This window comes from Perognathus longimembris, chromosome 28 (genome assembly GCF_023159225.1).
Source record: "Perognathus longimembris pacificus isolate PPM17 chromosome 28, ASM2315922v1, whole genome shotgun sequence".
Taxonomy (NCBI): domain Eukaryota; kingdom Metazoa; phylum Chordata; class Mammalia; order Rodentia; family Heteromyidae; genus Perognathus; species Perognathus longimembris.
This window is the reverse complement of record NC_063188.1, coordinates 37,363,156-37,384,811: the sequence shown is the minus strand read 5'-3', so window position 1 is coordinate 37,384,811 and position 21,656 is coordinate 37,363,156. Positions and strand designations below refer to the sequence as shown.

Here is a 21,656-nt window from a genome sequence, read left to right as displayed (position 1 = left end):
AAATCTGAAGGACCCAAAAAACTCACTCCCCAAACTCCTACACCTAATAAACCAATTTGGCAAAGTAGCAGGATACAAAATCAATCCACAAAAGTCAGCAGCTTTTCTGTACACCAGCAATGTACAAGCAGAAAAGGAAATTATGGAAACAATTCCATTTACAGTAGCCAAAAAAAGAATAAAGTACCTAGGGATCAACCTAACCAAGGACGTGACTGACCTATTTAATGAGAACTATAAAAATCTAATAAGAGAAATCAAAGAAGACACAAGGAGATGGAAAGACCTCCCATGCTCATGGGTAGGCAGAATCAATATAGTGAAAATGGCCATATTGCCCAAATTGTTATACAAATTCAATGCAATCCCTATCAAAACCCCAGTCACATTCTTCACTGAAATAGAGAAACCAATCCATAAATTCATATGGAACAGCAAAAGACCTAGAATAGCCAAAGCAATTCTAGGCAAAAACAAAGCAGTGCAGGAGGTATCATAGTACCAGACTTCAAGCTCTACTATAGGGCCATCATAACAAAAACAGCATGGCATTGGTATAAAAACAGACCTGAAGACCAATGGATTAGAATTGAAGATCCAGAAATAAAACCGCACTCTTACAGTCAGCTGATATTCGACAAAGGAGCTAAAGACATACAATGGAATAAACATAGCCTCTTCAACTACTGGTGCTGGGAGAACTGGGCAGCCATATGCAGAAAACTCAAAGTAGACCCAAGCCTATCACCATGCACCAAGATCAACTCAAAATGGATCAAGGACCTCAATATCAGACCTGAATACTTGAAACTACTGAAGGAAAGAGTAGGAAAGACGCTAGAACTTATAGGAACAGGAAGGAACTTCCTGAATATAGTCCCAGGGGCACAACAAATAGGGGAGAGACTCAACAAATGGAACTACTACAAATTAAAAAGTTTCTGCACAGCTAAGGAAATAGCCACCAAAATAGAAAGACAGCCAACCATATGGGAAAGGATCTTTACCAGCAAAGCAACAGACAAAGGCCTAATATCTGTCATCTACAGAGAACTCAAAAAACTAAGACCCTCCAAGCCCAATAAACCAATTAGGAAATGGGCAAAGGAGCTAAAGAGAGACTTCACAAGAGAAGAAATAAAAATGGCAAAGAAGCGTATGAGGAAATGTTCAACATCCTTGGTAGTAAAGGAAATGCAAATAAAAACAACCCTGAGATGCCAGCTCACTCCAGTTAGAATGGCCTATACTCTGAACTCTGGTAACAACAAATGCTGGAGGGGGTGCGGGGAAAGAGGAACCCTTCTCCATTGTTGGTGGGAGTGCAAATTAGTACAACCACTTTGGAGAACAGTATGGAGGTTTCTCAAAAAGCTCAATATAGACCTACCCTATGACCCAGCCATACCACTCCTAGGCATCTATCCTGAACAGCAGGTCACAAGATATCTAAAAGACATTTGTACTTCCATGTTTATCACTGCACCATTCACAATAGCCAAAATATGGAAACAACCCAGATGCCCCTCCACAGATGAATGGATCCAAAAAATATGGTACCTATACACAATGGAATACTACATAGAGATTAGGAATGGTGAAATATTGCTATTCGCAGGGAAATGGTCAGAACTTGAACAAATAATGTTGAGCGAGACAAGCCTAGAACACAGAAAACCAAGGGGCATGATCTCCCTGATATATGACTGTTAAGAAGGGGTGACGGAGCGACAGTAGAGACCAGGTCTGTGAAACCAAAAACTTCCTGTCAAATGGTATTTCCCACAGGACTGGGTCAGCGACCCACATTATGTAACTAAAACCAAACAACTACTCAACATATAAAGGTCAAAAATTGACCTCTCAGTGGAATACAATAGCTCAAAAGCTATGTATGTACGTTCATATAAGACTACTGTCGATATATTATCTAATATCGACATTACATTTAAAGCCCTAGGCGAATTTTCTTGGGCATAGGCCACGGGGCTACTGTATATGTTCTTGGTACATTGTGCATTGTATATATGTCTACCTGACCCAGGGAAGGGAAAGAAAAACAGGGTGTAAGATATCACAAGAAAGGTACACACTGCCCTACTATGTAACTGTACCCTTTTTGCACAACACCTTGTCAAAAAATTTTTTTAAATTAATAAATAAACTACAAAAAAACAAAGATAGTCTGTTCTCTGGAAGAAAGGGTATCTTCATGAAAAAGTAGCATCTAGGCATTTTGAATAAATAAGATATAGGCATGACTTGGGTACTGGTGGCTCACATCTGTAATCAGTGTAAACTACTCAGGGGGCTGATATCGGAGGAACAAAGCCAGACCAGGGAGGACAGTCCATGAGACTCTTATAATCAATTAGCCACCCAAAATCCAGAAGTGGAGCTGTGGCTCCAATGGTAGAACCCCAGCCTTGAGCAAAAAAAGCACAAGGACAGCACCCAGGCCTGAGCTGAAGGTATGTGCTCATGTGCCTGTGCATATGCATGTACACACACACACACACACACACACACACACACACACCACAGACATAGGCATGAATTTGAATATTATAAATCATAGATCCAAAAATAAATATGTATGTATAATTTTTAATTCTGCTACTCAGTATGGGGTCAACAGAACTATTGCATATTTTAATAGCAAATATCCTCTCTGCTGCATCTATTTTTGGGGGTCCAACAGCCCCAGGACACAAATAGTTGATTTAATGAATTAATATATGCTTTCTCAATTGAACCAGAAGTATTAAGAGGTTTTAGAGTCCTGTAATAGCTTGATATATATTTATACACATAGAGAGAAGAGAATGCTGTGCATTGACAGCAAGAACTCTCCCATTTGAGATAATAAATACATTTTCTGCATTGTTTGTACTTCGAAGGACAAATGTATATTTTGACCTATGGAAATGCAAGTATTTTCAGTTTTACATACCTTACAAACTCTTGGTAAACATCTAGAACTGAATGCTTACCAGTTTAGAGTATCAGTAATATAAACATGGGAAAACCGAAAATAGTGATAAGAAGGGAAAATAAAGATTTTAAAACAAGTGACCAGAGACGAAAACATCATATGTTGGGATATGAACATGTTACAAATTCGTGAAGGTAAAACAGTCAAATTTCAATACAGTATCTGAAGGGCTGGGGAAAATATATGTATATATGAGGCCTTGGTTGCTGATGGAAGGTGGAGGGAGGGAGCTGGTATTTAGCAGAGCGGAAACAGAAGTGATGCTCAGGGAACAAATGCTAATTTTCCCCACCAGAAAAAGGAGTATATGACCAAAAAAAGGTGAGTGACAATGTCTGCTGTGTCTAGGGTCAGGATGCTGGCAGGCTGCTGGCGAATGGTTGCTGGACAAAGTGGTAACTAGGGATCGGATCTCGGCAGTGACGTGCAGCCCTCACGTGACCAGGAGCCTATGTCTGCCCAAGTCCCTCTCGTCCTGGTCCTTTTTTGCCTGTCCAGACACCATCTCCCTATTAGCCTTTGGTCGAGAGGGAAAGCAGAAGGAAGTAAGTTCCCTAAATCTTCTGATGTCGTGTGATTGCCCATGCAGTGCTGTCTTGTAACCCCTGGGGTCAGATCAGGCTTTTCCGTAGGCTTCAGCCCCGCCCCCCTGAGCCCACAACTTGAATACAGAAAATGGTGGTTTTGAGGGTGGGGTGGGGTGGGAAGGTGAGTGAAACCCCTCTGCTAGGGGGAGGTACAGAGAATTGGCAATGGCTTTTCATTTCCCGCGGGAAAACAAAAATGACCTTTGCCGGGTGGGGAAGCCCGCGTACAAAGGAGAAAGTTTTATTTGAGCTTGGCGGGGGGCGGGGGGCGGACTGAGAAGCAAGATGAACTCCAAAGGGACCTTCAGGGGGTGGTTGGTTGTGTCCAGAAAAGGGGGTGTGCATCAGTCGGTACCTCCGCCACTCTCCCTGCCCCCATACCCTGTATGGCGTCTTTCTGCAGATCTTCAGCTTTCAACCCGGCACCTCTAGGAGGGGACGACTAGGTGCACTCCCGCAGGAGGGCCAGGTCGCAAAAAGGCTTGAGCAATGGGCCAGGACTGGGGTTCAGTCCTAGAGACCGTCTAATGGAATGGAGTCGTGGGTTCCACTGCCCCGCCCTCTCAGCCCCTGCGGGCAAAGCCTGCTGGGAAAATGGTGGGCTTTGGGGGAGGGGGGTGACTGAGCCACTGTTTAACATCCTGGACCCCGTCACAGGGAAAGTCAGGCATTGGAACCCGTGACGGAGTTATCAGTCCAGCCGGCCAAGGATTGTGACTTTACGCTGCCTTTTCTTGTCTCTTAAGACTAATCGATCGGGCTTGAAGGAGCAAATCCTCACCATGGAAGAATCATGCCATGAAAAGAAAGAAGAACCCCAGAGTGCCCCAAAGGCAGAAGAGGAGCAGCCTCCGATGGAGCAGCCTCCCGAAAAGCAAAGTTCAGACGAGGATCAGACCTCGGAGGAGCAATCCTCCGAGGAGGAGGAAGAGGATGATGATGGGGAGGAGGAGGAGGAGTTCTTCCCCGAGGAGCTGCTGCCGGAGTTGCTGCCTGAGCTGCTGCTGTCACAGGAGCGCCCCCAGCGGCAGCGCCTGTCAGTCAAGGCCCTGCTGGAGGAGCGACCTCCCATGGAGCAGCCTCCGTGCGGCGTGGGCAAACACAAGCTGGAAGAGGGAAGTTTCAAAGAGAGGCTAGCTCGTTCTCGTCCACAATTTAGAGGGGACATACATGGCAGAAATTTAAGCAATGAGGAAATGATACAGGCAGCCGATGACATGGAAGAGATGAAAAGAGTAAGAAACAAACTGATGATAATGCACTGGAAGGCAAAGCGGAGCCGTCCATACCCCATTTAATGGGGGTTACTTTTCATTCTGCTTTATCTAAGAGTATAGCCACCTGGACTCGCTTTGCATTTTCTTCCATGGCTTCTCCCGTTTTCTTTTCACATCTTGTGAAACTTCATTTTAGATGTTTGACTTGTAACGTATATAAAATTGTTTCTTTTGTAACCTCCCCAAATCAGAATACTGTCCATTTGCATGGAAAGATGTACATTATATATTGTGAAGTGAAAACAATTTTCAAAACGTATATATAATATCTCATTTTTGTAAAAAACACTTATATTTATATGTTAATATGAAAAGAAGAAACTAAAAGTATATACTTAGAAAGCTTAACACTGGCTATCTCTGTGCTAAGAAAATAGATAAATCTTTTTTTAACTTTCGGCTTTATCTGAATTCTCATTTTCCCACACACAATATAATGAAAAATGTGACGCAATGTTGAAAGAAAACCTGTTAATCAGCCTATATAAATGTGACCAGTAATAAATATGTCAGTCCTTAAAAAAAGAAATGTGAATTTTTTCCTATTCCTTTGGAATGTTGTAAGTACAGGGAGAAACTACATATTGATTATAATTGAGTCATATTTTCTCATTTAAGTAAGAATAAAACTTGCCTTACAGTGGTGCTGTGGAACCAAAGGAGATAAAAATAGTGTGAACTGTCTGTTTTTAATTTCTCCATCTGCTCAAATAGAACCCCATTTCCTACAGATTTCCTTCAAATACACAGGATAGTACATAAAGGAGTCTAACTATGCATGCCAATAGTTCCTGTGAGATTATAGATGAGTACCACACTATTCCTGTCTTTCTGTACTCTGGGATACTAGAAGATCTGTCAGGCAGAGCTGCCTCTTCCCCAAAGTGCTCCTTCCTCCTTCCACTGGCCCAGTGATGCTGATGTCCTCAAGGTGAAAACCCTCACTGATTTCTCATAGTCCCTGGTGAGCCATAGCTGCACTGTGACTCCTCCAAGTAGATAACATCCAAGTGAAGCTTGGACCTTTGATGTCTTCAAAAATGCTTACCAAAATATGCCCTTTCTATTGCTCTTCACTGAAAGCCTCTCTTTTTAAATGAGGACATCATGAGCTCCAAAATTCTGCTTGCCTGTATCAGTGTCAGTAAAAACTACACTTTGCAATTCCAAAAAGAACCCCATAGAGGAAGGAGTGTTTCCTCATGTTCAACATTAACATTATTTGAATAGTTTATGTATCAGTGTTTCTCTTGTAAACTGGGCTAAATTAACTCTTCTACAAGCATCCTAATGTTGGCTTTAGAGAACATATTTTATATATTCTTTTCTTTTTATTTGCATATGTGCCATGACATTCATCTGCATGTGTATTCCATGAGCATACCCTTTGAAGATGATGCTAATAAAAAACAATCATCACCACATGGTAGGTGTATCTGAGGTGAGGAGTAGCTGGGAGTGTGCTAGTGCCCCACAGGAAAATAAGGCTGTGCTTCTCTGGGTTCCAGAAAAGGTGGTAGCAGCTACAACCTGAAGGATGTCCTACACAGGCCAAATAGTGTTCCTATCCAACATGAAAGGATCAATCTTCTCACCACAAGTCAGAAGCCATTTTATAGGAAGGCATGTGGGTGGCAGAGAAAGAATTTGTATCAGAATAATCTGACTGGAAAATGACTTGTCATCCTTGAGACCACGTTAAGAAAAGACTATTACAGGAAATTTAAGGGAGTGGATTTTTAGCCACAGATGGAAGAGTGCCAGAATAATCATTAATCCTACCTCTGTATACAAAAATGAAACACTTCCTTAAAGAGGCGATTCATTTCTTTATGTACATTTTAGTGTTGTTTGAAGGTCCCCAGATGTTCTGCATTCTGAAGATCTAAAGGAAGGTTATGGAGTAGTAGGTCTTATGACTAGTTTCTCTTTTTTCCTTTTTCTTGGAATAGCAGATGCTAGCAGATAATCTATTAACCATCTAGGTACAGCTTTTTATTTTATTTTTTTTGCTTGATTTGTTTTTGTTGCCAGTCCTGGGGCTTGAACTCAAGGCCTGAGCACTGTCCCTGGCTTCTTTTTGCTCAAGGCTAGCACTCTACCACTTGAGCCACAGCACCACTTCCAGCTTTTTCTATATATGTGGTGCTAAGGAATCGAACCCAGGGCTTCATGTACAGGAGGTGAGCACTCTACCACTAGGCCGTATCCCCAGCCCAGCTTTTTATTTTAAAATATTAAGGAATGGTAAAGAAAAAAATCAAATGTGCAAAGGACAATTTGCAAAAGTCAAGGTAACCCACGGGGCAGCTTCATTCCTAAAAGAAGCTTTCCTTAGCATGGTGGACAGCATGGAGTCAGAGCATCCCTATGAAGAGCCCTAAGAAGGGATCTCTTTCATAGTCCTACTGCATACAGCCCCATCTACCTTTCAGGGACCTAAGCAAGGATGAGAGGAGGGACGGGAGGAAGAGGCTCCTGGGATCCAGAGCTCCAAGCATATCAGTGACAACATTGATCCTGCTCAGCCCCAGCCTGTTTCTGTCTCCCTTCAGCTCAGGTCACATCAGCCCTTCCTATCCTTAAGTGTTCCCAGAAGCCTGAGTCATACTCTACCTTTCCTCAGAGCCCCTTCCTTGTTTTTCTGGACACATGAAGTGTGTGTGTGTGTGTGTGTGTGTGTGTGTGTGTGTGTGTGTGTGTGTGTGTGTGTGTGTGTGTGTGTGTGTTTATGTAGGCCTCAAGCTGAGGCCAGAAGCTGAAAAGAGAAGGTTGTTGCTCCTGCATTTCCCACATGGAGATTTCCCCTGGGGCAGGGAGAGCGAGGAGAGCAGAAGAGCCACTAGCTGGACTGGGCTGCTGTAGTTGACAGCTGCAAGTGCTGCCATTGGTGCCATTAGGAAAGAATGCAAGGAGGCAGTCCTTCTGGACTGGGAAGGGCAGATAGGCCCTGTCAAGTGAAACCAAGGGCAGTCACAGGGAGGAAGGTAAGCTGTGTCCTGGCCACTGGAATGGGAACACATGAACTAGAAACCCACCCTGAGCTTCCTCAGATTCCCTAGAGAAAGCCACAGGCCTGGAGATGGTTGCCATGGCAGCAGCTATCCAGGGCTCACTGCTTCCATACTTTCTGCTTGGCTGCACTGTGTGTGCCTTCTGATGCATTCAGCTTCTGCTTTCCACCAAGAAAGGTTGACGTGGCTCAACACCACTGGATGGAACTGTGGCTCACTTCCCTAGGAGAAACTTTCACCAGAAGATTCCTGTAGCATAATCTAAAAATATGGCAGAAATTGAGATGTAGGGACCAATGCTTTTCTGAGTTATATAGGGTGGTCACAGAGAATGGAAGGAATAGCTAGGACTTCACAGATATGAGTTCCAGAGCCAAATGTTCTGGCTTGTTACATGCATTTGGCAGATTACTTTATCTCTGGATTTTTTCATCTGTAAGTGAAGTTAAAAACTCATTTCAAGGGACTGGGAATATGGCCTAGTCGTAAAGGGCTCGTCTCATATACCTGAAGCCCTGGGTTCGATTCCTCAGCACCACATACATAGAAAAGCCAAAAGTGGTGCTGTGGCTCAAGTGGTAGAGTGCTAGCCTTGAGCAAAAAGAAGCCAGGGATAGTGCTCAGGCCCTAAGTTCAAGACCCAGGACTGGCAAAAACACAAAACCAAACAAAAACTGATTTCAAGAATTGTGTTATGGGCTGGGAATATGGCCTAGTGGCAAGAGTGCTTGCCTCATATACATGAGTCCGTGGGTTCGATTCCCCAGCACCACATATATAGAAAATGGCCAGAAGTGGAGCTGTGGCTCAAGTGGCAGAGTGCTAGCCTTGAGCAAAAAGAAGCCAGGGACAGTGCTCAGGCCCTGAGTCCAAGGCCCAGGACTGGCAAAAAAAAAAAAAAAGAATTGTGTTCTTCAAACAAATAAAAATACTTTTATTCCACTAAGTTCATTTTAATGGCAAATGGTTTCTATTTCAATGCTAATTATGAAGGCACAAATAAATGTACTTTTACTTCATGGAAAAAAAGAGATCATTTTTCTCTCTTTTTATTAGTGTATACCACTTATGCAAAAGGGCCTTCATTGTGTATGTATTTTCATACATGCACATAATAAATTTATTCAAATCAACAAACAAACAAGAAGAAAGAAAGAATTGTGTTCTTGGTAGAGGTCATGCTTAGTGCAAGTGGTCCAAGGTGAGGAAGGGAGAGAGAAAAAAAGAGAGAGGGAAAGTGTTGTCCTTATTTTGAGTCTGGTGTAAATTTAAAGATATATAAGAATCAAAATTTGGAGCTGATTAAATGGGGTATTGGTTGATTAGTATTAATGTAGCAAATATGCAGTGCCAAAGGTATTAAAGAGATGCCAATGCAAATGATTAGAACCTAGCAACCTGCTGTGTGTGCCTCTGTATGTCAGAAGAATGAAAACATCAATTTAACTTTGTGGTTCTGGGGATCAAATCTTCATACATGTTAGGCAAACATGAACACTGAGCTACACCCCTTAGTCCCAGATTTCCTGTTTTTTTATGTTAAATTTCTTTTTTTTAAGTTTTTATTATAAAACTGATGTACAGAGAGGTTACAGTTTTACACGTTAGGCATTGGATACATTTCTTGTACTGTTTGTTACCTTGTCCCTCATACCCCCCTCCCCCCTCCCCCTGTCCCCCCCTGAAGTGTTCAGTTCACTTACACCAAACAGTTTTGCAAGTATTGCTTTTGTTGTTGTTTCTCGTATTTTACCCTTTGTCTCTCAATTTTGGTATTCCTTTTGAATTTCCTAATTCTAATACCAGTACACACTGTTTCCCATACACTCAGATAAGATTACAGAGATAGTGTAGATACAATCACAAGAAGGTGATACACGAACATCATCAATAGTAGAATCTACAGATACACATGGGATGTTGAAAGTAGTTTCAACTCTGATATAACAATCATTTTCATAAAATGGAGTTCATTTCACTTAGCATCATCTTATGGGATCATAAGGGTATAACTATTGGGCTCTTGTGATCCTCTGTTGTGACTTGCCTAAACCTGTGCTAATTAGTCCCAATAAGGGAGACCATAGAGTCCATGTTTCTTTGGGTCTGGCTCACTTCACTTAGTATAATTTTTTCCAAGTCCTTCCATTTCCTTACAAATGGGACAATGTCATTCTTTCTGATAGAGGTATAAAATTCCATTGTGTATATGTACCATATTTTCCTGATCCATTCGTCTACGGAGGGGCATCTGGGTTGGTTCCAGATTCTCGCTATGACAAATTGCGCTGCAATGAACATTGTTGTGCTGGTGGCTTTACTTTGATTTTGTTTGTAGTTTTTTGGATAAATACCCAAAAGTGGGGTTGCTGGGTCATAGGGGAGTTCTACATTTAGCCTTCTGAGGAATCTCCATACTGCTCGCCAGAGTGGCTGAACCAGTTTACATTCCCACCAACAATGAAGTAGGGTTCCCTTTTGGCCACATCCCCTCCAACAACTGTTATTGTTAGTTTTCTTGATATGTGACATTCTTACTGGGGTGAGATGGAATCTCAATGTTGTTTTGATTTGCATTTCCTTTATGGCCAGTGATGTAGAGCACTTTTTCATATGTCTCTTGGCCATTCTCATTTCCTCATCAGAGAAGTCTCTTTGTAGGTCTTTAGCCCACTTGATGAGTGGGCTATTAGTTCTTTGCGGTTTTGTTTTGGAGGAAAGTAATTTTTTTTAGTTCTGCATATATTTTAGATATGAGGCCTTTGTCCGTTGAATGGCCGGTAAAGATCTTCTCCCAGTCTGTGGGCTTTCTGTTTATCTTGCAAGCTATGTCCTTTGCCGTGCAGAAGCTCTGCAGTTTGGTGCAGTCCCATTTGTCCAACCTTTCTTGATTTGTAGCCTTTCTGGGTCTTTGTTAAGGAAGTTCCGTCCTTGTAATGTCAGAGAAAGAACTTAAGTCCGTTCTAAAAAGCAATATATCTGCTACTTACATAATTTCATCCAGCCCAATATCATAGCTTTTGGCCTTGGCTCTTTTTTTTTACCAGTCCTGGGGCTTGAACTCAGGGCCTGAGTACTGTCCATGGTTTCTTTGTACTCAAGGCTAGCACTCTACCACTTGAGTCACAGCACCACTTCTGGGCTTTTTCTGTATATGTGGTGCTGAGGAATCGAACCCAGGGATTCATGCATGCTAAGCAAGTACTCTACCACTAGGCCACATTCCCAGCCCTGTGCCTTGGCCTTTTGGCTGCAAGACATGAAATATCATTCCTTCTCTGTATTTTTCCTACAGGGAAGAAGTTTCCAATGCATTTCAGTTTAGGAGCTTGTCTTTGTGTTAAAGTTGGCCCCAATTTACTTTGGGGGGAGGTGCAATATCTTTTCCTCTATGCACCAGAAATGCCCTACAGCACTTAGAGGGAGTGGAAAGAAATCAAGATACATATAGCTAAAAGGATACATGGAAGAAAATTGGGGGAAAAGGCCAAAAATATTCCAACTGAAGGAGATCTGTATACCTATGCCAATGATGAGGCCAGATGTACAAACCAAGCACTGGATCTTCAATGTGCTATCAGAATCTCTTTTCAACTGATGTGAGGGAACTATCTGGTATTTGGAACTATCTGTGGTATCCCAGAACTGGTTACTAATGGCTTTCAGTATGTATAGTCTATTTAAACTATTCCAAAGAACAAATATTTTAAGCGATGCTGACCTTTATTGTGTCTAGCCAAGAGGAATTGGTTACACCAAGAATGGCCTAGCAAGGGCACAAAGAGAAAATGAATAAAAAATTTTTTGGTCATGCTGATTGTGTTGTCTTTTCAACTGTAACAGGAAAAATGGAAGTCATAGCTTAGAATCTGTGTCTCAGCCAATTCTGAAAAGCCCTGAATGTCAAGGCCTTTCAGAAAAGTAGGAAATCAGGAAATAAACTCAAGCATTTTCTTGGACAGCTTTTTCTACTGGTTGCAGTCTACATTAGACAATATCTTCTCTAAATTCATATTGGCTTGGTAATAATCTACATTTCATAACTGTTAGGGGAGGACATGGAATATCCTGCTGGCTTACATAAACAGTTGTCTCCATGCCTGATACATGGCAAGCACTCAATAATGGTGAGATTCCCAGAAACTTTTAAAGAACAAGTACTACTTCCCTGTGGTTGGACTCTGTATCTCTTTCTATCTGACATATTCTAGTGGATATAAAACAAATCATTCGAGAGACAAAGGATAAAAAGACAAACTACTCCAAAAGCAATACTTGCAAAACCATTTGGTGTAAACCAACTGAACAACTCATGGGGGGAGAGGGAAAGGGGGAGAGAGAGGGGGAATGAGGGAGGGGGTAACAAACAGTACAAGAAATGTACCCAAGGTCTAACATATGAAACTGTAACCTCTCTGTGCATCACTTTGACAATAAATAGAAAAAAAATAAAACAAATCATTATGACTGCTTTCTTTTTCTTTTCTTTTTTGTCAGTCCTAGGGTTTGCACTCAAGGCTCTGTGCTTGCTAGGTTTGCTTGCTCATCAGTGGTACTCTACAACTTGAGCTACACCTCTCACCTAGTGTTTTCGCTGGTTATTTTCTGCCTGGGCTGGCTTCCAACTGTGATCCTCCAGACATCAAGCCTCCTGCATAGCTAGCATTAAGGCTTGAGCCACTGGCACCAGGATATTGCTGCTTTATATTGGATGTCTAAAATATGAAGATATATCATCCCCAACACAGGAAAATATAAAAAATCACAGAAACAAAAAAGTACTGGTCAATGCTTGGGATGTAGCTGAGCATTGGAGCACTTGCCTAGCATATGCAAGACCCTAGATTTGATCCCCTGCATTATAAACCAAACAGAAACAATGCTGGCCAATTAATGTATTTCTTCTACTAGACTTGCAAGCAGTAACTAATCCATGACAGTGTATGGGTGAGGTTTTTCTTGAGGAGGGGGGAGGGGGATGGGGAGGGGCATTGATAAAAAATACTTAAACTGGAAATACTTACCTTTGTCTGGGAGAATGGCCCTTGCTGTGTACCTAGCTGAATCACCTCCTCTCTCCTCTCCTCCCCCCTCCCCAAACAAACCCTCCTACTCTAAAAGAGATAAGCTGTGAATGGAGGGCCATTCTGTTTGTTGACATGTCTGCTAAAAACCCCTTTCCTCTAATTCAAGATAAGACTCCATCTCTGCACAAAGAGCCCCTTCCTCAGTTCCCATCCTACCTCCTTTCCCGTGACAAAGTTCCCCAGACCCCTGCCCTGCAGGACTTACTCTCTCTGCCTAATAAAAGAGACCTCATTTGAAGAGCCATTTCTTCTCCAGCTGGGCTGAAGAACACATGGGCACCCTCTTCAGGTTCTTCAGTCCTATAAATCCTGTTTGACCTGTGAGTTTGTCTTTCTGATCTTTTCTTTATTCATACTCCTAGTACTTGAAATATTTCCTTACAGAGTTCATTAACAGAATATAGTTATATAGGAGAAGTGAAAATTTTTTTGAAGGATTGAAGGTAATTGAGAGGTGAATTCAGTTGGAAACTAACGAAGCTTAACGTTGGGGCTCATTGATTTGTACAGGTACCAACTAAGGCATCCAGGAAGATTGTGGAAGGCAAAATTCTAAAATCATCTCCAGCGGCATTTGCATTTATATGATTTCTCCCTTTGACTGTAGATGGAACTTATGCATATGATATCACTTCCGTGATTATGCTATATAATTTAACAAGAGAGATTTTGTAGATACAATAAAGATTCTAATAACTGAATTAATCAAAAGGGCAACTACTAGGTGATCTTGACCTAATCAGATTAGCATTGGTCCTTCCTTAATTCAGAGAGATTTGAAGCATGAAAATGATTCAAAGTGAGAAACATTTTTTTCTTTGCTGGTTTGAGGATAAATGGGAACATATGTCAAAGTATGTGAATTATGTCTAGGAGCTAATAATGACCCCTGGTAGACAGCTAGGAGGAAAGTAGGACTTCAGTCGTTTCCACATGGATTTCAATCCTCTGACCATCAGGAAAAAGACTTCAAGCTCCAGATGCAGCCTAACACATTGTCTTCAACTTTATAACACCTTGAGCAGAGAGCCTGATCACACCATGACTGGACTTCTAACTTACTTAACTGTGAGCCAAATAAATGGGAGTTAGGACTTTATATTTGTGATATTCTGTTATGTCATAGAAAACTGACATATGGATCATGGCTATACCTCAAATATTTTTGTAGAGGTAGCAAAAGTGGGGATATTGACCCTCAATTCAAGACTGCTCTCTACTCTGACTTCCTGTTCTGTTTTTGGTGAGATGGATGTGGGAATGTTGTTGGATGAGAGGAAGTTGATTTGGAATTATATTTAGTTTTGGTTTTGTTAGATAATTTTATTCCTGGGTCTCTTTCACATGTGATTAAGTAATTACAAGTAAGAGTAATTACAGGGTAGTAAAAAAATGCCCTAGTATTCAAACTAGGGTTATTCAACTCTAATTCTAATGAACCTACCTACCATACTCTACTGCCTTTTATAGGCTTAGTAAACAATCAACAAGTCTTTTTTTCCCACCAGTCTCGGGGCTTGAACTCAAGGCCTGAGCACTGTCACTGGCTTCCTTTTTGCTCAAGGCTAGCACTCTACCACTTGAGCCACAGCGCACTTCTGGCTTTTTCTATATGTGTGGGGGCTGAGGAATTGAACCCAGCACTTCATGTATACAAGGCAAACACTCTTGCCACTCACTAGGCCACATTCCCAGCCCTCAACAAGTCTTATACCACAATTTAAAAGCATGATGATCTATAATTGCCTCTTGCAATTTAAGTACTTTGAGGGAACTCCCCACTTCCCTCATTCCAATATAATGTTTTAGATTTATTTCCCCCCACTGCCCAAAAAGTACCACATGATTTATCAAAAATAGATTTAGCCATAATTTTTTGCAAATTATGAATGTGGATTTGTTCAGTCATATCTTTATAGGTTTCTATTTCTAGGTTTCATAGGTTTATGTTTATTTCTTGGTGGTTTGGCATGAAATAATCACATTACACAAGTTATCAAAATCAAGATATACACCAGGGGCTGGTGGCTCATGCCTGTAATTGTAACTACTTGAAAAGCTGAGATCTGAGGATCGCAGCTCAAAGCCAGACTGGGCAGAAAACTCTGTGAGACTTTTACCTCCAATAAACTAATCAGAAAAAGCCAGAAGTTGTGCTGTGGCTCAAGAGGTAGAGCGATAGTCTTCAACACAGAGGCTCAGGGACAATGCCCAAGCTCTGAGTTCAAGATCCAAGACTGGTAAAAAAAAAAAGATCAAAGTATACTACCACAATGAGGACATTGATATCAGACTGATTTATGATTATCAAGGAGATACTGAATTCTTGGCTGGGGATGTAGGTCAGTAGTAGAGAACTTGACTACCATGTATGAGGCCCTAGGTTCCATCTCCAGCACTACAAACAAAAAAATAACATTTAAGATTAGTATCTATACAAGAAAGCTCTGAAATGCTCTTTAACTGTAAACTCATATAAGAAAGACGCTTGCACAGGGGACTGGTGGTTCATACCTGTAACACTAGCTACTCAGGAAGCTGAGATCTGAGGATTGTGGTTCAAAGCAAGTTCATGAAACTCTTATCTCTAAATAAGATCCAAAAACCTGGAAGTGAAGCTGTGCCTCAAGTTGAAAGGATATGTCCTGGCCATCCTAGAGGACCATGCGGAGATAATCACAGGCAGGAAAAGAAGGTTCATAAGGAGGTTTATTAGTGGGGCCATAGTTCCCATGGGAGAGGGGGCTACATGGCGTCTGTACCTTATCCAGGTGGCAGCTTCTCTCTCTGGGAGTAAAGGGGAAGTAGGTAGGTAGTGAGCAGGAGTGGATCATTAAGTATGGGTGGATCTGGGGGCTAGTGGGAGGAGCTGAGGACCTGAGGCTAGGGAAATGCTAACACAAGTGGTATAGTGTCTTGAATGAAAAAGCTAAATGAAGTAGCCCTGACCCCTGAGTTCAAGCCCAAGTACTGGTCCAAGAAAAAAAGAAAGAAATTTGACAGGGATTTGGTAGTGATTTCTTCAAATGTGACAATAATAAAAACTTGAAAATACTAAATAACTTTAAATACACATATCAAAAATGAGCTATAAAGTTGAAATCTTAAATAAAAATAAAGTATTGATTAGCTGTGCTAAAGGAAATACTGAATTACCTTTTATTTTTTCCTAGGGAAAATAATACTAGAAAAATGTTATACAAAGATAGGATCAGAGTTTGTATCCAAAATCTTTAGGAGAGGAAATCATTATATACCAGACAGCTAATTAAGAACGTGTCATTTGGGCTGGGGATATGGCCTAGTGGCAAGAGTGCTTGCCCTGGGTTCGATTCCCCAGCACCACATATATAGAAAACGACCAGAAGTGGCGCTGTGGCTCAAGAGGCAGAGTGCTAGCCCTGAGCAAAAAGAAGCCAGGGACAATGCTTAGGCCCTGAGTCCAAGCCCCAGGACTGGCCAAAAAAAAAAAAAAAAAAAAGAACGTGTCGTTTTTCTTAAATATGAGAGGCTTTTATATGTGGCAGCTGTTGAGAGTTTTAAATTTGTTCTAATTTTTTATTATAATTAAATGTTGACTTAGATAACTAGTCACTTGCATTGCTCATACCTTTCAAATATGGGCAGCATTTTAAAAGTCTCTGTACTGCAAATTTCAAACCCCTGAACCGAGATCTTGTTCCTGAGGTGGTAAGGAGTAGGAGCTTTTCAGCTGTAACTGAAAAGGGTTAATAGGGACATGCATGTGGCAGAGAACTGGGAAGCAACAATTGCAGAGGGTGCATTAATACAAGCTTTGAAGACTAGACCATTGACACAAGATTTTTAAATTTGGAAGCCCATGGTCCCTCAGTACTGTGGGAGTATGTGATTGTAACAGCTGACTTCATGGAAAAGCCTCTCACACATAAGATCCCTCTTATAAGGGGAGCCTCCAGCTGCTCTGGAAAGTTCAAACTTCCAAAATAGTGGCTGCTTAGAGGATCTATATTTGTATTATCACTGAGTAGGGAAAACAGGTGGTTGAGTTATTTGTTTATTCACATGCACTTTTATCTACCTCTTCTCAAAGGACAATAGTTCTTTTCTGTTTTGTAATGAAAAACAGAATATAGGCTAATAATAATAGTAGTAACAATAATGACCATAAGGAGCAGAATAAACAACGAAAAAATTTTAAGGAAAGTCTTACTCTCTCCTAGCTTCATTTCCTGTGTCCTCATTTCAGTGTCTGAAAAGAGAAGTGGTAGACCCTTAAGGTCTTGGTCTTGGATGATGGGAGGTGGGAAGTCTAGGGAGTAGGACCGGGGAAAAAAAGGATGTAGTCTATTTACCTCAAACAGAAATCCTGGTCAATAATCTGAGAAAGATAATTCCCCCAAGGTGAAATACAGTTTTGGTGCTGGTGGCAAAGACAGAAAAGATTGACAGCGTTCAGAAGAAGGGAGGGGCTGCGTAGTTCTAGTAGAAGTGCTGTTGACTTAATTGGGGACTTAAACTCACTGAACAAAGAGAGTTGACATGAATTTAAATCACTACATAATCTGAGTCTCCTTTCCAGCAGAGCACCGGCTCCCTATTTCCTTGGAGGCAGGCGGGAGCGCTCTGGCCACTAGACAGACCTAAAACGGAGAATACTGCAGCCTGCTCCTGATGTAGAGGATTGACTGAATGGAGGATTTGTCCTTAGGAACAGGCAACCATGAGGAGGACAAGGACCACAGTGGTCCAGGATAGTATTCCTACATTGCTTTCCTACTCACACTCTGATCTGTATTACGGCAGAAAATGATGGACATGAGGGAGGGATCTGGGAAGTGGGGGCTGCAGTTAGGTTTTGATGCCAGCTCCTCACTGCACTGAAAACAAGCTGGATTTGGGTCCACTAAAGGAGCAGGAGGAGAAGGGAGGTAGGGGGAGAGCCCCGGGTTCTCTTGCAAGTTGGGGTTAGAGAGGGAACCACCTGCAAACCGCTGGAATGGAAAAGAGTGTGTAAAACCAGTGCTGCCACGATCGGTGGGGCGCTGCATTTCTCACACCAAAGCCACGCCCCTCTGTCCATTTTGATTCAGAAAATGGTGGGCAAGTGAGAATGTTGGGAGAGGCGAGCCAAATCCTGGGTGGGTGCCAGCTTCCTATTGCTGAGGATGTAGGCATGGTGAGCGAAAGATGGAGAAAGAGGTAAGTAACCTGGATTCCCATAGGTGGGTACGAAAGTGGGTGGTGCTTGTAGCTACCAGGGGTGGGGGCAGGGAACACCGTAGAGGATCCACTCTCTGAGACTACATTCCTTACAATCCTATCTTGCCTCTCTAATCCTTACGGAGAAAAATCAATGGCTTATGCCAGAGGCTTATTTCTAGCTCACAACAAGTGCCCCATATATGTTAATGAAGGTCAAAGGCGACTGGGCTCTGCTCTCCAAGGTCTGTCTCTTAGGGACCCAGGAAAACAGAGGTTTCACAACCTGTGCTATTACTGATTACAGTAGCAGCAAGAGACGTCATGAAAATCTCTTATCCCCTATACAATAGCCTAGAAACAGCATGTGCTTGTTGCTCACAGCCGAGGGCTCAAATTAAGCAAGTAGCACATCGTTTAACAGCAAGGACTGGGGATGAGAAGGACTAGAAAATATAATTTTCTGTTTAGAAGTGAGTGTAAACACAAAGTGAAAAAATCCCAAGAAATTGTTCAAAGTATCCGAGAGTAAATACTTTTGTAAAAACAAAACGAAGCTGGGTGCTCGTGGCTCACTCTTGCAATCCTAGCTATTCAGGCAGCTAAGATCAGAAGATTACTGTTAGAAGCTAACCTGGGCAGGAAAGTTTGTGAGACATTTTATCTCCAGTTCACCACCAGAACACCAAACATGGTGCTGTGACTTCAAGTGGTAGAATGCTAGCCTTGCGCAGAAAAGGTTAGGGATGGTAGCCAGGCCCTTAGTTCAGGCCCTGTAACTGACACAAACAAAATTAAAAATAAGAAAAGTGATGAGTGTGATAGAAGAAAATTAAGTTTTTTTGTGTGTGTCTGTGTCCTGGGGCTTGAACTCAGGGCTCTTGCACTGTTTCTTAGTGGTTTGTTGTTGTTGTTGTTCAGGTGCTCCATCATTTGAGCCACAGCTCTACTTCCAACTTTTTGTAGTGAATTTGAGATAAATCTCGTGGACTTTCCTGCCTAGGTTGGCTTTGAACCTAGGTACTCAGATCACAGACTCTTGAATAGCTAGGATTACAACAAGTCAGAGTCACTGGCTCCAGGCTAGAATTTATTCTTTTTTGTTTGTTTATATGTTGTTGTTGTTTTTTTTTATCAAACTCCTTACTAGGTTCAGCCAGCTCACTTGGGGCTAAAGCACAAGGAGCTGCCTCTTCCCTAAGAGCCCAGTATGTGAAGTCGCTTCCAGAATAATTGGGACAAAAGTAAGGTTAGCAAGCAGATAGGAACTTACCCATTCCTTTTGCACTCACCTTGCCTATACACTCCCAGAAGGCGGTGAGATATGCCCTGGCCTGTTTTGGTGGTTCTGTGATGACTTAGATCTATGTCATCCTGACACAGGGCAACCTGTGTCTGAGTCATCCTATGTCCCGAAGTAGAGGAGAGCTCAAGAAAAGGGAGCTTGCAAAAAGCATGTAGTCCTGTAGCTCAGGATAAAGAAGTGGCCACTTTATAGTTTCAGCCACAGAAACAAAAAACATATATTTATGTATTTATTTGTTCATTTATTTTTTGTATGTGTGCAAGTCCTGAGGATTGAAATTGGGGCCTGGGTGCTGTTCCTGAGGTTTTTTTTTTTGCTCAAGGCTTGCACTCTACCACTTGAGATCCAGTTCCACTTTTGGCTTTTGGGTGGTTAATTGGAAATAAAGAGTTTCAGGATCCTCCTGCCTGGGCTGGCATTGAATCCCGATCTTCAGATCTCAGCCTCCTGAGTAGCTAGAATTACAGAGCCACTGGTGCCCTGCTTATAGGTGTCACCTCTTGTGTTAGCAACCTTGACTTGGGATCAATGCAATCAGATTATGAATTGTGTGAAGATATTTTTAATTAATATTGATGGATAGAGAGTCAGTAGCAACCAGAACTCGGTTTTCTTGTCTCCTGGCTACCTCTCTGCTCACACAGAAGGCTGGTCACATATCCAAGCAGTGACTTGCCTGGCCAGTTCCCAAGCAGAAAGCATTGAGGGCTCAGGATCTGAAGGAGTGCTATGAGGAAAGACATGCTTACCATGATGCCACTACGTTTAGGAGACAATGCATAAAAGTGGGAGCCCCTTTGAGAAAGCAATGTAGAGTGGATCAGGGTCAAGGTGGTAACAACATGTTTAGGCCTCAGCAGAAAATGTGTGGATGACTCAAAACAAAATAAAACAACAAAAGTAAACAATCTCTGGATCTTCTCTTACATTCATGACTCATCGTAAGGTCACACAATCCCCATATTGGTAGACATCATGACTGAATACAGCTACAGCACTAGAGCCAGGCTTTTACTACTGGATGGGGATTCCTTTAGTCTTTTCTTATGAAACTCTAATGGGAATGCTGTGCAATCTGTGATTCTTTTTGCCTAATTTTTGCTTCTTTCTCCTTTCACATGTGTGAGTTGTCATCACTGTACAAAAGCTCTCCTCTTCTTCTCTTGCTCTCTCCTCCTTCATCTAACAGAAGTTTTTCCCCAAGCCCAGTGCTAGTGGCTCACACCTGTAATCCAAGCTATGTAGGAGTCTGAGATCTGAGGATCATGGTTCAAAGCCAGCCCGGGCAAGAAAGTCCAGGAGATTCTTTTCTCCAATTACCAAAAAACAAAACAAAACCTGGAAGTGGTGGTTATGGCTTAAAGTGGTAGAGTGCTAGCTAGCCTTGAGCAAAAGTGTTCAGGATAGCACCCACACCCTGAGTTCAAGCCCTATGACCAACAGAAAAAAAGTCTTTCCCCCAAACTCTTTGAGGGTATGCTAAATTTTATATTCATATCTACTTCTAGGATGGCCTAAACTGATTTATGCTAGAGTGCTTTCACTGATGAGACCTCAAGTTTCACAGTTTTCCATAGCTGTATGATTGTGTAGAGAGGCAAGATAGTAAGTACAGTAGATAAAAATAGTTATTTCCCGGGCTCAAATCTTAGGCTTTCCACTTTTATATGTCATTGGCCTCTGCCCCTTCCTGCTTTTGGTACTGAGTAATGAACCTAGGCCCTTAACCATGCTAAACACATGTTCTACCATTGAATTCCATCCAACACCTCTGTGCCCCTTTGCTTAGTGTGAACATAGAATATAATATCAACTTTTTAAAACCATCTTTCATAGACAAAGTCAAGAAAGAGAAAAGATTTCACCAGGTTTTATAGCTATTGAGTTGGCAGTGGAACTCACATCCTACAGCTGTAAAACTCTTAAGTATATTGCTTTATTGTTTCTCAACCTAGAACCTAGATTAAGGTTTAGGAAAAAAAACATGAAACAACCAAATAGCATGAGAACTATTGTCTTTTAGTTTCAAGTTCTCTGGATGGTTAACTCTCCAAATGAAAATAGTGTGATAATTTTGCTCCCATTCCCACACATTTCCATCAGACAGCTCATTTTGGAATATAGAAACAACACTGAAAATTATACCTGTTTCCTCTTTCTTGTTCTTGTATTTGCAAATGCTCTTTATGGCAGGGTATATCGAAACCAT

At 41.8% G+C, this 21,656-nt stretch overlaps 1 protein-coding gene across 1 annotated transcript; it reads left to right on the top strand.

Moving 5' to 3' along the window:
• The first annotated feature begins 3,420 nt into the window (after nt 1–3,420).
• Nucleotides 3,421–5,518, top strand: Tceal1 (transcription elongation factor A like 1). The gene is made up of 2 exons (XM_048335925.1): nt 3,421–3,540; nt 4,329–5,518. The coding sequence occupies exon 2, from the start codon at nt 4,365–4,367 to the stop codon at nt 4,878–4,880; it is 516 nt and encodes a 171-aa protein (XP_048191882.1). The 5' UTR covers nt 3,421–3,540; nt 4,329–4,364; the 3' UTR covers nt 4,881–5,518.
• The last annotated feature ends 16,138 nt before the right edge of the window (nt 5,519–21,656 follow it).